The sequence below is a fragment of the Hippocampus comes genome, unplaced genomic scaffold (assembly GCF_001891065.2).
Source record: "Hippocampus comes isolate QL1 unplaced genomic scaffold, H_comes_QL1_v1.1 scaffold9, whole genome shotgun sequence".
Taxonomy (NCBI): Eukaryota; Metazoa; Chordata; class Actinopteri; order Syngnathiformes; family Syngnathidae; genus Hippocampus; species Hippocampus comes.
The window spans coordinates 634,200-650,853 of record NW_017805275.1 but is presented as its reverse complement, the minus strand read 5'-3'; the positions used below and the strand labels follow the sequence as shown (position 1 = coordinate 650,853).

Below are 16,654 nucleotides of genomic sequence, written 5' to 3'. Positions count from 1 at the left end.
TAAAAAAAAGTGTTGAAAATTTTGCCGTGTGGAGTTGTAAAAAAAAAAAAAAAAAAAAGAAAAACAGATTGGAGAAAGAACGGCTTGGTCGCGTGGTCTGCTGGGAAATTCCCCCCACTGAGCTGGGAGCCATGTGCACTGGTGGCTAGATGAAAAGCCTTATCTTCTGGTGGCAGGTCTCCGTCCTTTAAAGTAGGGAGGCTCAGGAAAAGTCATTGTCCAGCCAGCCACCACCTTAACTGATCCGTGTTCCCATTGACCTTTACCACCGCTGCCACAGATGCTCAGCCAACTGCAGATTGGGCTCAATGTGCTAAAAAATCACTTGTTTCTTTACTATGTCCAGACCTCAAATATTACTTCCAGTGCCTCGTCTTCACGAAACGTTTGGCTTCTGTTCAACTTGCTTTTCCAGGGTGGATGCAGGAGCATCTGGTACCTGCGTTTCAGATAATGTGCGAATGATGATGATTAATACGACAGGTAAAGTAACAGTCACATATATTCATATTCGAATCCTGGCATGTGACAAAATCAGTTGCGGGTTGACCTTTTATTCCACAAATACATTTGACAATCAGCAATATAAAACAATGTCACATATAATTACAACAAAATACAAGATATCCACAAGATCGTAAAGAAATACAGTAACAGTGGCAAGAATTTGCGTAGTTCCCTAAAACGCAAATATGGAAGCACCTACCATTGTGGAGCGATCCCACGTTGGAGTCTACTGGAATGCAAATCCACATCATGAAAGATCATTCTGAACACTGCGCTGAACTTTTTCACAAACACAGCTCCGCACTTGAAGTCATCTTATGCGATGTGTTTGTGTAGCGGAGATGGGAGACTTGATTTCACTTTAAATTGAAAGTTTTATGATTTGGGACTTGCTTGGCCAAACCTTATGAAAGACCCAATTTGACTTAGATTTGAATGACTTGAAATGTATCGCCTGTTTCTGTTTGAAAATCTGCGTTTTCAAGTTAGTGTTGAAAGAAAAGCTGTGTTTTGTGTAGCGTGCGTGAACCACCAGTATGTTACAAGATGATGTGCCACGCAGAGGCCACATCATAACACACGCGTCACAGAACGAGCTCAGAAGATGATTACCTTTGGATCCAAGGGTGATGTTTTCGATAACATCAGGAAACGTGAAAGTCAACATGCAGTTAGCAACTCAAGCAAAGACACAACAACTATGACATCCACTTGAAAGCTGTCACGATAAAACCCACAAAGACAGGTAAACTTTGATATTTTGGTGCCTCTTACAAGGGGAATAGATAGCCTGTCGAAATGAACCATAAAGTTTGATTCTGAAGACACTGCTTGGTGGAAAAGATGCTCAGGTTTTTATCAGCAAGACATGATGACACATGTTTTTTGCAGTGTCATTTTTTCCATGTGGCATCTTTAGCCTCGACTCATCTCCCAACCCTTTGTGAAAAGGAAATGTAACATGAGCCTCTTCTTGTCGATTATCTAGGTATGCACGAATTACTCAGATTGTATCAGTGTTTTATTTTAAGACCACATGGGCACTCTTTGGAATTAGAATCATGTACAAGATGTAATTATCATAATGAGAGCACCGAGGCCATATAACGATCAGAAAAAGTAAATGTGTCAGGAAATTAATGAACCGATGAGTAGACAAATGAATGGAGCATTTAATGCAGAATATCCCTGTTGGGGCAGTATTTTCTAGGTGACAATAATAAATACACTCAAAGTTGTTCTCTAGTATGACGTTGACCAAAAAAAGCGAAGTTCTCCTAACTTAATACTAAAAGCGAGCCACCTCACCATCACAAACATACAATCGCTTGCAGCTACTTGTGCTCCATTCCCATCGTCTGCTGTTTTAAAATCTTAAAAATCGGAGGTTCATGCCTTGCATTTGACACCGTAAAGCTTCCATTGTATGTCTAAACGATATAAAAGTCAACACTGTTGTAAGGAAGTGACATACCTGCATATCTTTGAAAGTGTGGTGAAATGGTAAGAATAGACGAGGCCAAGGCCGACTGCGGCGGATTCCAGGCCAGACACATTGTCGCCATCTGGTTTTTCCGGTAAGCTGACAGAGAAGCTGAATTATGCATCCATCAGTCTGCCCGAATGCGCCGTGCGCCGGGCACTGACTGCGCTGCCAGCTTGTTATGGGCTCATTACAGGTGAAGATGACATGTTGAGGTGCAGTCGCCTTGGCATTGTCTACCTGCCCTGCCCTCCAGAGATAGCACCGTACTCTGTCACGCCCTGCGCCATACAGAAGGGGGGACCGTGATGGAGGAGAATGGAATGAGCCTCAATCTTGCCTTAACCCACCAAAATGAAATTGACAGACTCCCTCAAGTAATTGCACCCCACCCTATTTTCTTTGGCAGGAAATACTGTTATCGACAAATAGGGGATTCAATAAGCGACAGGAGATGAGGCTCTCGGCCGTGGTCAAAAGGCAGTGTTTGTGTGTGTGTGTGTGTGTGTGTGTGTGTGTGTGTGTGCCCACCAGTGTAGAAGTCTCATGATGCTTGCTCCGTATATCTCCCTGCCCTGCAAACACTTTCTTTGAATCTCCTTCTGACTGTTCTCTCTTTACTTTTCTCTCGGGGTCTTTTTTGTTTAAAGCTTCGGCTGACCGTTTTTCCTGTGCCTTCGGGGCACACCTCTATTTCCCAGTAGCCAGCGTCATTCTGCTCGGATTGTATTTCTGCCCCCCCGAGTGGCAGTGTAATGTTGATATGGTCCCAGGACTCAGATGTGGGACAGGGTTGTGAAAGGGTGGTTTACGGTCAGTGTTTTGTTTCCAGAGGTCAGACAGAGGCTGTGATGAAGCCCAGGCCTCAAAGATGAAAAGATAGGTCATGAAAAAGTGATGGAAAATGTTAACTTTTCAGGTTCTGGTGTGTCGTTGTGGAAGTAGCGATATCCAGCAATGTACTGGATATGGAGTGCTGAATCAATATCTTTCAAGATCTCTCGGTTCAAATCCACATAAATGATTTGTTTGGGCAAGACTATTTATTTTTAAGGCTATTCCTTCAATAAAACTGAGGTTGGATCTGCATTTGTCTTTAGAAGTCAGTTGTTGATGTTGTGGCAGCAATGTTCTGGCCTTTAGTCCTCTACCAAAGGTTGTTGTTTTTTTGGTGGAGTTGAATATTTGACTCATTTTCAACTTTTCTTGCTTCCATTGCGCGTATCATGAGTGTTTTGGATTGGAGTGATTGGATCTCCTAAACTGCACACTCAGGTGGAAACGGGCCTTTGAAAATGAATATGAAAAGAACTGTTTGTTTAAGGCAGCACGTCCAAACATTTAAAAACATCATGCACCCATTTCAACTGTGTTGTGGTACCCACTCCACCGTTCCTCTGCTTCCCAGTCCAACATGTATCTCGTGTTCCAATTTGAACCACTACATTGGCGTTTTGTATAGTTTCATGAAATTAGCTGCCGGGGCAAAGCGTCATAGGAGACAGGATGGCTGGCAATGGCAAAAGAGGAAGAAAAGTTGCATTTTAGTGGTAAATGTGACTTTAGTTACTACGATTGACTGGGTACCAGTGTCAGCATATTCCTCACATTTTGCTGAAAGTTAGCTGGGATAGGCCAGCTCATATGTGAGACTAATTCATTTGGTCAGGTGCGAAAGAAAATCGATGGATAGATTATCGTGTTTTTGTGGGGGGAAAAAAACAAAAAGTAGAATTAGTTTCACATTTTTCACATTTTGAAGGTGTGGCAGAGAAGACTTCGGGGGGACTACTTTGAGGGGCAAAATGTGTAGTTTGGATTTGAAATTTAGTGACATCAGTCCTGGTTGAAATTGTCTGATGTGCCTCATCTTTAACATTAAAAAGGATCCATGTTATGTTCTATACATTGTTTTGCCCTTCTGCAACATTTAACATTTTAGAATTAATTAGCGTGACAAAGGATGAAATTTAACCTCATCATTTTTCATCAAATCACACATTTTCCAAAAATGTCATACTCGCCCAAGTATCTCGCAGCTTTGTGTACTTCCCTATTCCCGCTAATTAATTATTTGAAGATGACATTTCACAAAAAACTGAAGGTTTTCTTATCTGAATACAATTACCCCACCTTGCAGTGTTTTTTTTTTTTTTTTTTTATTAGTTTTCACGTCGCTGATGGTCTAGTGGTACAGTCGCCTGACCTGTGTGCAGGCAGTGTGGGATCGCTTCCCACTCAGTGGATGTGTGTGCGTGTGTGTGTGTGTGTGTGTGCGTGTGTGCGTGTGTGCGTGCGTGCGTGCGTGCGTGCGGGCGGGCGGGCTTGGGTGTGTGTGTGTTGGTGTGTGTGTGTGTGTGAATGATTGTTTGTGTCTATATGTGCCTTGCAACTGACTGGCGACCAATTTAGGGTGTTGTCTGCCTTTCGCCCGAAGCCAGCTGGGATAGGCTCTAACAACTCCCCGCGAGTGTAAGCGAGACATTTTATTTTGCTTCTTGACGGAATGTCCAACCATCATTGATTTAAAAATAAATGTTAAAGGAACCGACAATGGACATGTAAGACTCAACTGACCCCATTTGAAGTCTGTCCCTTACAAAAGTGACAAAAGCAACAAAAGCAAAACAGATAACACATCTCTAGTTTTACTTCAGTTTGTCTGGCCAGTGTAAATGATTGTGTGTCCAAGTTCATGTTTATTCTGTTCCAGCATGCCTCAATTCTTGATATTTTTTTTCTTTATTTCTCTATGATGATTCTTCCTGCTTCTTTTTTTTTCCAAACTCATATTTTATTTGATTCCAAATTGGCAAGTGCCCTAGATGACCTCATCAAGAGTTGATACAATCACAAAATGAATGCCGCTGACAACTATTTGCGGGAATAATGGAATCAATTATTTTGCCTATCCCTATTCACTTTGCCCAATGTTTTCTTCAGTGTCATATAATACAACTTCTGTGATTCATTTAACATGCAGTGCTTATCAATGTGGATGAAGGTTGAATTCAGCTTTTGTGTTGTACCTCCTATAAGCTTTTCAACTTCATCTGTTCTAGTTTGTTGCACATAATAAAATGAGCCCAGATTCCCAAGGTAGACCAGTGTTCTCTGACCCTTCCTGGAGAGAGCCACTGCGCTACACGTTTAGTTTGCTTTTTATTGATTTGGACCCCATAATTACTGCACCTACTTTTTCCTCCTCTCCCCGGGTGACAAGAAGACCTCCTATTTTTCTGAGTGCAGCACATTTTTTTTTTTTTTTTTTTTTGCTTTTACTGACATTGAGCTACTTTGCTGTCATAGGACGATGATGAAGGTCTCTTTTCATGATGTATCTTATGGACTCAGATCACTGGAGTAAATAGCTACAGTTGTATTGTTTTTCACAATCTAAGACTGCTTCTGGCTTCTGCTTTCAGAAAAAAAACAAGTGATTTCTTAAACGTGATTGTGCTCTGCAGGAGAACAGGCTGTATGCTTTAGCCCAAATAAATGAGCAATCTCACTACCTGGAAAAGTGCCTATTAGCACAGGTGACTTTGTTGGAAAACCAGCAGTTTGGGGATCAACACAGAGCATGTGATTTTGCTGAGCAGCCGTGTTCCAAGCATATCTAATGATGTTTTTTGTTTCTGCTTGGTACTTTGACTCAACTTCCTTTTGAATGTGACTAAGGATGTGACTTGAAGGTAGTTTGTAGCCCCCGAGGGAGGGAGGGAGTGAGGGAGTGAGTGAGTGAGTGTGAGAGAGAGAATCAGCCAGTACAGTAGTTTAGAACTAAACATAATTAAGAGTTTTCGGAGAGAATTTTTATATGTTATGTTCAAAAGCCTTTATAACCAAGCATCATGTGTCCCAACGACTCACACGTCCTTCAAATGGCCTGAAAATAAAACTAAAAGACTTAAGGTCTTGGGGTTTCTTTTACGGCGCCATCATGTGAACTTATGTGTTTTGCTTCCAGGGAGGACTGAGGAACAGCAAGCATGAATGCACGCTCTCATCCCAGGAATATGTCCATGAGCTACGTTCTGGTATCACAGAGGAAAAGCTGCTCAATTGCCTGGAGTCGCTTCGGGTTTCTCTCACCAGTAATCCCGTCAGGTTAGTCCCTCACATTTGTCTTGGTATTTGTTCTGCATGTCTAAAACATGACGTTAAAGACACATCTTTGGATGAAATATGTCTCTAAAGTTCTAAACACCATGGTGCATGATGCCACACAAGACTTCTTCAAATTTCCCAAGATTCAAGCCTTTTGGCCGTGGTGCATCTTGGGTTTTGGGTTTTGCCGTGTTGGGTTTTAAAAAGAGGTGGTGTTTAAAAGTACTAAGGTATTCTATTTAACTTATATTATTTCAGGTCAAAAGCATGACTTTGCCACCGTTTTCCACTTTGTGGATGTGGCTTCGTCAGTCCGCGCTTCCATTAGAACCATGAATAAAATAAGATGGTTATGATTTTGCTCCTAAGCCACTCATTTATTCAAGGATATTCCACATGCTCTTAACTGCTGTGCAGCAAGTCATTAAGTGTATTGTAATGACAGGTATGTTTGTCATATCTGGAAATGTACCCTCTCCCGTTCCTCATTAATATATTTCAAAACAGATATGATAATGCCACCATTTGTTTCTAGCCCAACTCCAAGTCTCATTACACTCACTGACTGTGTTTTGAAAATAACTTTGCTTCCTGTTAGCAAATGCCCCCCGCCCCAATGAATCGGTCCCTCAATTTTATTTCTGTTCCCACTACCGCAGGGAAATGCTCTTATTTTACGAGCCAACTGCTGAAGACGGTGTGTGAATCAATGATGGACACGTGAAGTAAATGATCAATGGTGTGAGTCGAGTACAACAAAAGCCGGTTGAGGCACGGTGTTCCCAGAGGGACAACTACATTATCTTAATGTTTGCACCAGTCAACCGTACGACTCCTGTTGAATTAATAGGAACAAAGACCCAACAGTGACGTGTTCTCATTGAAAACCATTTGCTTTAATAACACAAGCACACCACCTATTAACTATCTGTGTCGGCATATGTAATTAAAATGTGTTATTGTGTTCTACACTCACTTTCACTACTTTTCAGGTACTAACGGTGAAGATTCATTAGTGTTCCGGCTACCATTCCTGCCTTCTCAACCAAGAAATTGAGATGGGATATACTTGAGTTGTAGTTATTATAGTCAACGCCCACTTACATGTGAAGCGTGACTTAATTTAAATAAAACACCTCCAAACCCTCGGTGGTGCATATGCAAGGGAGCCCCCCAACAGCCCTTACACCCCTCCCCCCAAACTGAAATTATTCTCAACAGGATGCGCTTTTAATATATTTTATTGTGAAAACCTAATTAACCCCTTTGAATGTCAGGAGGACAATGAAGTCAAACCCCTTTGGCCTCGTGCCTCATGGGGAATTTCAGTCAGCGTTCCCGCTCGGAAAAGGCCAGCTAGCTGCTGCTGAATGAATGTACTACGTGAGGCCGAGCTTTTCCTGTGGGTGTTTTCCAATGACCCGCAAGCATGTAAGGGGCACCGTGATTTATGAAGGGATCACCTCCTGTGGCGAGGCAGGTCCACAGGGTTCTTGAGGGCATCGGAGAGATTATTCATATATCCCCACTGGAGATTTGACTCCTCATACAACTACTGGAGTTTCATCTGTGTAAAATCATAATGAATGTACTGTAAACACCAGCAAGATGGCCTACTGGTTAACATGTATGGTATTTGTGGTGTTGAGGGCTCTCGCTCATGAATCTTTTGGGAACCAATTGTTCTCACAATCCATCGAATACTCAGGTAAAAATACGATGTTTTGTCCACATTACTCAAAACAATATTTTCTTTTTACACACTCTCTTGATCACTGCTTAGCGATGTTTTGATAAACGGGCTGGGCGATGTAACTTCATCGTATCGAAATAGAGATGTGAACCTTCAAGAAATTAATATCGAAGGGAGCACGATACCAGCGATATCACCTGATCTTGCCGCACCTGTGTTGCATTCAAAAATCTCTGTTCAATCAACCACATTCCTCCTTCCAAGTTTGGTTTTGATCGACAGCAGATGACAATCACCTAGCGGAGGGTGAGAGGGAAGAGGGACACAGGCAGGCACTGATTTTCAGAGCAAACACAGAAATCCACTTCTGTGTTTGCTGTCAAGTATACACAGACGGTACATGTAGATTGTCTTTTAGAACATTACGTGACCATATTTATAATTTCAAAATTACCAGTGGCTAAAATAGCAGAGCTTGTTGGAAAAATGTGCGAACAGCCTGCGGCTCCCGGGTCTATTCAATTGAATGCACCGGTGGGGTGCTATTCTATTTCGGTCGCAATGCTCGTCTTCGTTGACTGCCACCATCTTTTTGTGGATTAATAAAAAGTCATATCATGTAACATATTGTAAGGGGACCCTCAAAACACGATCCAAGCATAGTTCATATCACTGGGAGTCCACACATCACATCGCCAAGTAATGCATCAATGCATACACAATCATCGTCATGTGTGGGGGTGAGTGATTTTTTTTTTTTTTCTTACCCCCCAAGCCACACAAAACTTCCATCCACTTTCTGAACCACTTATCTTTACTGGACAAATTGTTACATAACCACACACATGCAGTTAACGCACGTACGCATGCAAACACAATAATCATTTAAAAAAAATAAAAATGTTATTTGTCACGAAGTACAAAGTGAATTTAACTATTTTTAATTTATTGCTGACTTTGTTAATGTTGATGGCTGTCAGTAACTTCTAAAAACAACCAAAAATAACCTATACTTTGCACATCCTTTTGGATAGATTTTTTTTTTTTTAAAAATGCTTTATTTTCACTGTACCTACCCATGGTAATAGTGTTATCAAGATATCTGCCACAAATAATGAGCAATTGCATTTTTGCCATATCGTGCAGCCAGAGATGCAGGTAGCTATCTATGCTAAAATACATTAGCTGGACAAGCTTCATCTTGCACCAAGACAAGTTAAACAGGGCATGATGATTTTGTGGAAGATGCTTTGCTCCAGTTAAGTCCTGATTGGATGTACCGAGACAAAGCTTAACTTTTTCAGTGGCAGTGCTGTTTTACTCCAAAAGTACCATCCTGTGCGCTACACTTTGTGAAAGGCGTGAAACGGGCACTCACACAAAGCATAATTTGCAAAATGAGTACATTAGAAATGGCCGTTTGCGCAGTTGTGGCACTGAACCCAGCCAAGTTGATGCTTGGCCAATCGAAGCAACTCCGCTCATTCCCTTTAAATTTAGTGCAGCTGATGCACACGGTCTACATGGCGGAGGCCGAATGGACTCACTGGAGTATGTGTGATGATTGGCACATGCAAAGTACACACCCACCCACACACACACACACACACACACACACACACGCACACACACACACACACACACACACACACACACACACATATATAGATGGATGGATTATACTAAGCACGGGCTAACTGATTAATTGGCCGGCCGATTAAAACAGCACAATGTGGTCCTTCAAACATCGGCCAAAATAATTGTCCAAATGGCTGATGTTTGCCGATTTTTATTTATTTATTTATTTTACATTAACATAGAGCGCCCAGGGGGGCGCGAGGCTCCGTCAAGGGGGGCGCGTTTGACCTCGGGGAACATGCTTTTTTATTTTTATTTTTATTTTTATTTTTTTTTTTACTGTCCTAGAATAAAGTGCAATTGCACCTCCACTACATTAGGGGGCAGTGGCGCTCTCATTGGCAGCGTCTGCAGAGGGAGCATTCCCTCCGTGTTTTGTTTGCACTGAGCATGCTCGCTTTTGCACACAGCACAGAGTATGAGTAGACACGAAGTCGACAGGCGGAGAGAGATGGAGATAAGAGACTCCCGAAAGTTAAGACGAGGAAATATGACGAAGCGTATGCAGCGCTTGGCTTCACTGTGACTACTGTGGGAGACGAGGAAAGACCGGTGTCTAATTACTGTGTCTAAAAATGTTGGCAGCGGACAGCTGAAAGCCAAATAAATTAAGGTGTCACTTAAAGACATTACACCCCAATTATGCTGATAAGCCACTTGAGTTTTTTTCAGTGAAAATGTGCCCAATATTTCCATCAATCATCCCGCTTTGTGACTGCTACTCGTAGCCATTATTACAGACATCATCTTTTATCAAAAAAAATCAGCACAAATTATTTTATATATTTTTGTTTTGCTGGTTAAAGTTTTTTTTTAATATTGTGCTCCTGAGATAATGTTGGTGATTAGTTTGAATGCATTATTAGTTATTGATTATATGTAATTGCATTTTTTAGTTTTGTATGGTTTGACATGGTCAGTCAAAAAATATTTATAGTTAAATTAAGGATTTAATTTTATTTTTGAATTTCAGATGCACTTTCAATCTTTTCTGTTAGTTACTAAAGCTATTCTTTGTTCTAAGTTGGTCCGTATTTCTTTCTTTTTTATTCTCTTATATGTTAAGGATACAGTGTTATGCAAAGGTGCACTTATAACAATTTTATAGACAAATGATAGTTTTTATAGTCGTGCGTTGAGATTTTTTCCTCTTCCTAGGGGGGGGGGGGGCATGACAGAAAATAATTGAGAACCACTGCTGTAATCTAACCATTCACAGCAGTCGTCCACAAGTAACACTGGTCTCATCATTTAATTTCCATAAATCTATCCCGAACCTTCTTTTCCATAAATTATGTATATAATGACATTTTTTGATAAGGTCATTCTATAGAGCTGTCATTTAAAACAGGCCAGCAATGCTTCGATGAGCAATGCAAGTTGTAATTGACCTGAATGTCACTGTTTTACACGGCAAGTAAGGCTACAGTTTGTTTAATAAATAAATAAATACATAAATACGTAGTAAATGTGATAAATCATTCAACGTCTGGTAACTCAAACACACATATGACAAGTATTAATGACCTCATAATTTCATTAATAAATGCATTGCACCACCCGAACAATTGACGCCCATTGAAATGCCGTGGGGGGTTCTCATTTTATGCATTATGTGAACTGTGTCGATGCTATATTAAATAACTTATGGGGGGGGGGGGCGCTGTAGAATTTATTTTGTGATTTACTTGCTTGATTTTCTGTTTTAATGCATCATTTTCAATTTTCGTAGTTTCATTGAAGTAATCGTTAATTGACCTTTTTCAGAGGCGGTCATGAACGCCTCTCGAGTCGAACAGAAGGAGCGTACCTCCATCTAGTGGATGCATTGTACATTGCACTTTTTAAACCAGTGCGTCCAATATATGAAAAAAAAAAACAAACAAAATAGGCCATTCATTGAAGGTGCGCCACATAATCCAGTGCACCTTTTAGTGCGGAAAATACGGTAATTGCTTTTTAAAAAATTAATTGACGATTAATCGGGAATGTTTTTTGTTGTTGCCCCCCCTCCGAACGCTCCAGTCAACAACCAATGATGTGTAGCATGATGGAGTTTGTAAAATTCATGGCTCAGGGCATTGTTTCTCCTAATTAATATGAATGGTCTTGATTGTCATGGATCACAGCACACTTTTGCTTGTGACTCTTCTGGTTCCTCTATGTTAATGTAACCTTATACGGTTTGTTATCAGAGGGAAAGTGAGTGCCACTTGGATGGCAGTGTACCACAGTCATGCTTTTCTTAGAGTGAAATAAGAAAAATGCTTCTGCCCTTGGAAAAAAAAAATCCCCCCAAATTTTGAAAGATGTATTTAAATGAAGTCACTATTGCTACTGTACATATTTTTTTTAATCCTTAAAAGTATGCTGCACCCATAGATACAGTGGAGATTTGGCATTCAACCACACGCTGTTATAGTATACGTTTGAAACATTATGGCTAGCGAGCTAGTGACTTGTGTGAGATGGTAATTTCTCATGGAAAAAGGCAAAGCACATGAGCCAGTTATTCCTCTTCCGCTGGCTGGAAAGAGATCTAGTGAATGCTTACGGAATGCTGTCGCTCAAACACCCCCAAAATTGGATTCTCTGACTGATCAACTCCAAAACGTTTGGCACTTTTAAACTAAATTTTGCCCAAACCCAATGCTAAAAAACTTCAAGGTACCCCAGGACTTAAATACAATAAACGACAGCTTTATCATTAATCTGTTGTGTATTAATTTGACTGCTTAGCATGACTTTTCTTCTTTTGCCTGTGTGTTTGGGCAGCCTGCTAATTTGCTCCCACAGGCTTGTGTTTGTCTAATAGTTTAACTGGCGAGGCTGCACACCTGTTTGGCAGCCCAGGTGGCTCCGGGGCCTTTGTGCTGAGGGCTTTATCTCACAGGCAGTCCCGCACAGGTGTGTGGCAGGCGAATTCGAACAGCCTCCCACAGATGGAATCGCCCGAAGCGTCGGCTGCCTACTGTTTTCAGTCTATTCTCTACAGCTGCCATGTTTTTCACTTGTTTTTCCCCAGACAATTATCGAGCCTGTTATTCTATTCTCCCTTTTCATGTTGTCACTTTTGATACTTGATGCTTAAGTGCAACACTTACTTGCTCCTAGTTTATTAAGCCACTGATAAGTAGTAACATGCCGGCTTGCTGAAAATCAGTCATCTCATTTTGTCATTTAGTCTGTGCTTTTTATATATATATATATATATATATATAGCCAAACAAAACTTTCTGTCACACTTGACAACTATAATTATGTGAAACAAAATCTTAATCTCATCTTCAAGATGTAACATCTTTTCCTTGCAATTTGAGTTTTACTTTGAATTTAAACATGCAGTAAACCACCGCTGATTCATAAATTACCAATCACCTCCTCTCAAATTGGTCTGTGCGGCCTGGGCCCATTTGGGACCAGGCCTCCCTTAGCTGTATCTCCAAAACAACGTGGCGGAGGGAGCTGTTGTGCATGGTAAGTCGTCAAAAACAAGGCAGTCCAAGAAACCTGTTCAGTCATTTGAACAAGTAGCACCCAAGTGATCAAGTGGAAAGCATGACTATGCAAGTCAAGTTTTTGCACAGCCTGCCCATGTAAACATCAGCAGTTTAGTTGCTAATATCTAGCCGGCAACCACCGGATGAAAGCAGCAATCAATTGTCATCTGTTGATCAATCACATTTGTTAATAGTAATCATTCTAATGCCGTATGTACGATCATCACTTAAAAATTATTGTGTTTACTTTACGAGGCGTCATTAATATTCCTGATTTGTCCATTTATTAGTCGTCTCTCTTGTGTACACAGTAATGAATGGCCAAATGAAGTCCTGTACTTTGCATTGTTGTTGTTGTTATGGTTTCAGAATCAGAGTCTGCAAACGTAAACTTAGATCTCTCCAAAAAATTTTTATTGACAGCAAAAAGTGGCGCAAAGCCGACAAAGTACACATAATGACACTGGTGGACACATCAGTAGAAAACGAGGGAAGCCAAAAGCGCCGCTTGCAGATTGCAAGGGGAAAAATAGCTGTTACCAAAGGACTAGATGACCCAATCACGAAATTACCAAAACCGAGATTAATAATTAAACACAGGCTCAAAAGTACTAAACGGAAAATATGGAGAATACGGAGCAATATCGTCTAGAAAACTGCACATGAACAATGGCATGAGCAAGGCGAATTATCCGACAGTCAGTTGTCTGCTTGGAAGTCACTAAATCATCCGTTTTCCAATGAGGAACGGGTGTGCAGCAATAAAGACCGGAACACCACTGCCACCTGCTGGGGAATAAACAGAACGGAATCATGACAATTTTAAGGACTTCATATTAAGAGCTACCCAACAGTGGAACCTATGAAAGACGTAAAATGTGTAGAATCCTTGTTCGTAGGGCCCAAGCCAAGAAACTAGTGTATTAAGCCACTGATAAGTAGTAACATGCCGGCTTGCTGAAAATCAGTCATCTCATTTTGTCATTTAGTGTGCTTTTTATATATATATATATATATATATATATAGCCAAACAAAACTTTCTGTCACACTTGACAACTATAATTATGTGAAACAAAATCTTAATCTCATCTTCAAGATGTAACATCTTTTCCTTGCAATTTGAGTTTTACTTTGAATTTAAACATGCAGTAAACCACCGCTGATTCATAAATTACCAATCACCTCCTCTCAAATTGGTCTGTGCGGCCTGGGCCCATTTGGGACCAGGCCTCCCTTAGCTGTATCTCCAAAACAACGTGGCGGAGGGAGCTGTTGTGCATGGTAAGTCGTCAAAAACAAGGCAGTCCAAGAAACCTGTTCAGTCATTTGAACAAGTAGCACCCAAGTGATCAAGTGGAAAGCATGACTATGCAAGTCAAGTTTTTGCACAGCCTGCCCATGTAAACATCAGCAGTTTAGTTGCTAATATCTAGCCGGCAACCACCGGATGAAAGCAGCAATCAATTGTCATCTGTTGATCAATCACATTTGTTAATAGTAATCATTCTAATGCCGTATGTACGATCATCACTTAAAAATTATTGTGTTTACTTTACGAGGCGTCATTAATATTCCTGATTTGTCCATTTATTAGTCGTCTCTCTTGTGTACACAGTAATGAATGGCCAAATGAAGTCCTGTACTTTGCATTGTTGTTGTTGTTATGGTTTCAGAATCAGAGTCTGCAAACGTAAACTTAGATCTCTCCAAAAAATTTTTATTGACAGCAAAAAGTGGCGCAAAGCCGACAAAGTACACATAATGACACTGGTGGACACATCAGTAGAAAACGAGGGAAGCCAAAAGCGCCGCTTGCAGATTGCAAGGGGAAAAATAGCTGTTACCAAAGGACTAGATGACCCAATCACGAAATTACCAAAACCGAGATTAATAATTAAACACAGGCTCAAAAGTACTAAACGGAAAATATGGAGAATACGGAGCAATATCGTCTAGAAAACTGCACATGAACAATGGCATGAGCAAGGCGAATTATCCGACAGTCAGTTGTCTGCTTGGAAGTCACTAAATCATCCGTTTTCCAATGAGGAACGGGTGTGCAGCAATAAAGACCGGAACACCACTGCCACCTGCTGGGGAATAAACAGAACGGAATCATGACAATTTTAAGGACTTCATATTAAGAGCTACCCAACAGTGGAACCTATGAAAGACGTAAAATGTGTAGAATCCTTGTTCGTAGGGCCCAAGCCAAGAAATTGGAGGATGCGATTGAAATCAAATCGAATAGCTTTTTTTAAACACAAGCACTTCTTTTGCTGAATTTCACACGAAATGCATAGTTTAACTACTTCATCTAAATGTCTTTACTCACACAAAATGTCAGCCTCATATCTCGTTCGAGTGTAGGCATATTTTTCAGCAAAAAGAATCGTGTTGATCAGTGATATATCCCATCCACTCATGACTCACAGAAAGGAACATAACTACCTAATACATTACAAACAACCAACAATGACATCCAACCGTGCAATCAGGAAGTCATTTGCGACTCTGATTTGACTTTGCAATACTCAGGTGATAGAATGATTTTCCGCATTTTGGCCTGGTGTGTGGGCTGATGTTGAAAGCGTTACTAATGCGGAGGAGTTGGGGAAGAGTCATTACATTGGCTTGTTGGCATTGTTGATATTCATCGTTTGTATGGAATATGGCAACATGTTTGATATGCTAAATTGCTAAACCAGACGTCGATGGTATTTGGTTTCAAACGACAACTCATAAAGCTATTTGCAGTTGGCATTCCGTGGCACCGAACGAGTCAGCGTTCCCTCAGGGCGAATGAAGGACTTCAGTTGAAACATAAGACAGAAGAAATAGATGCTTCCCATAAAAAAAGTCTCCCCGCCTACTGCTGATGAAATAACACGTGATGGAAAACAATTATAAAACATCAAAACTAACCAAAATTTGAGTGCTCATAGCTTGTCCTTGACACTTTGAATCATGATAAACAGAATTGTGCTACTTCCTCTTGCGGATATTGCAGAAGTATCATTTGTTGTTATTGTTGCACCAACAACTTGCTGTGAATACATTTCTTCTGTAGTTACTTTATCTAAATGAAGAGCATTTGTGCAAATGTACGGTACTGTTGTTGTTTTAATCTGCTGCTCACAGAACAGTATATTCAGGATGTATTTTCAAGAAAAACTGCAGATGATGTTTGTTTGAATCATAAACTGCAGCATAGGATCACATTGTTGTCTCCAGCAAAACAAACTTGCTTGCTATCATTTTGCGCACACACTCTTCTCCATTTGTTTTATAGGGTTCTTAACGCCGTTGTGCTGTTCTTTACGATTGAGCATATCAATATGGACAATATCTGCAAGGTCAAGTTCTTGTTTTCTTTGCATGTTCATGTCACCAAATTTCCTTTGGAAATGTGAAACATTGCCAAATAATAACCACAATCTAAAATGAATGCAACCAGCATTGCTACGATGGTAAATTCAAGTGTGGCATCTAATAAACAACATTTATCCGCACAGCTTTTAGTCCCATTGCCTTGCTCTCTAAAAATGGATAACGTCATCATGGGGAAGGTGTGTAAAAAGTGAACTTTGTTTCTCTTTCACCTCCCTCGCTTCTGGATCCCAAACTGCGGTGTTATTCTGCACTTCACCGAGTTACTGTGTGCTGCCATTTTTTTTTTTTTTTTTTTTATTGCCCGAAGGCGGGAGGGGAGAATTGAAAGG

The 16,654-nt window shown here is 40.6% G+C and overlaps 1 protein-coding gene across 9 annotated transcripts in view; it reads left to right on the top strand.

Moving 5' to 3' along the window:
• diaph2 (diaphanous-related formin 2) overlaps window positions 1-16,654 on the top strand; it is a 375,631-nt gene that overhangs the window by 99,615 nt on the left and 259,362 nt on the right. For all 9 annotated transcript variants that reach the window (XR_002168264.1, XM_019869829.1, XM_019869828.1 and 6 more), the window contains one exon: window positions 5,961-6,100. Coding sequence is in view for 8 of the 9 variants with exons in the window: in XM_019869829.1 (XP_019725388.1) it covers window positions 5,961-6,100 (140 nt within the window). In the remaining variant the exon portion in view is untranslated. The remainder of the gene's footprint in view (window positions 1-5,960; window positions 6,101-16,654) is intronic.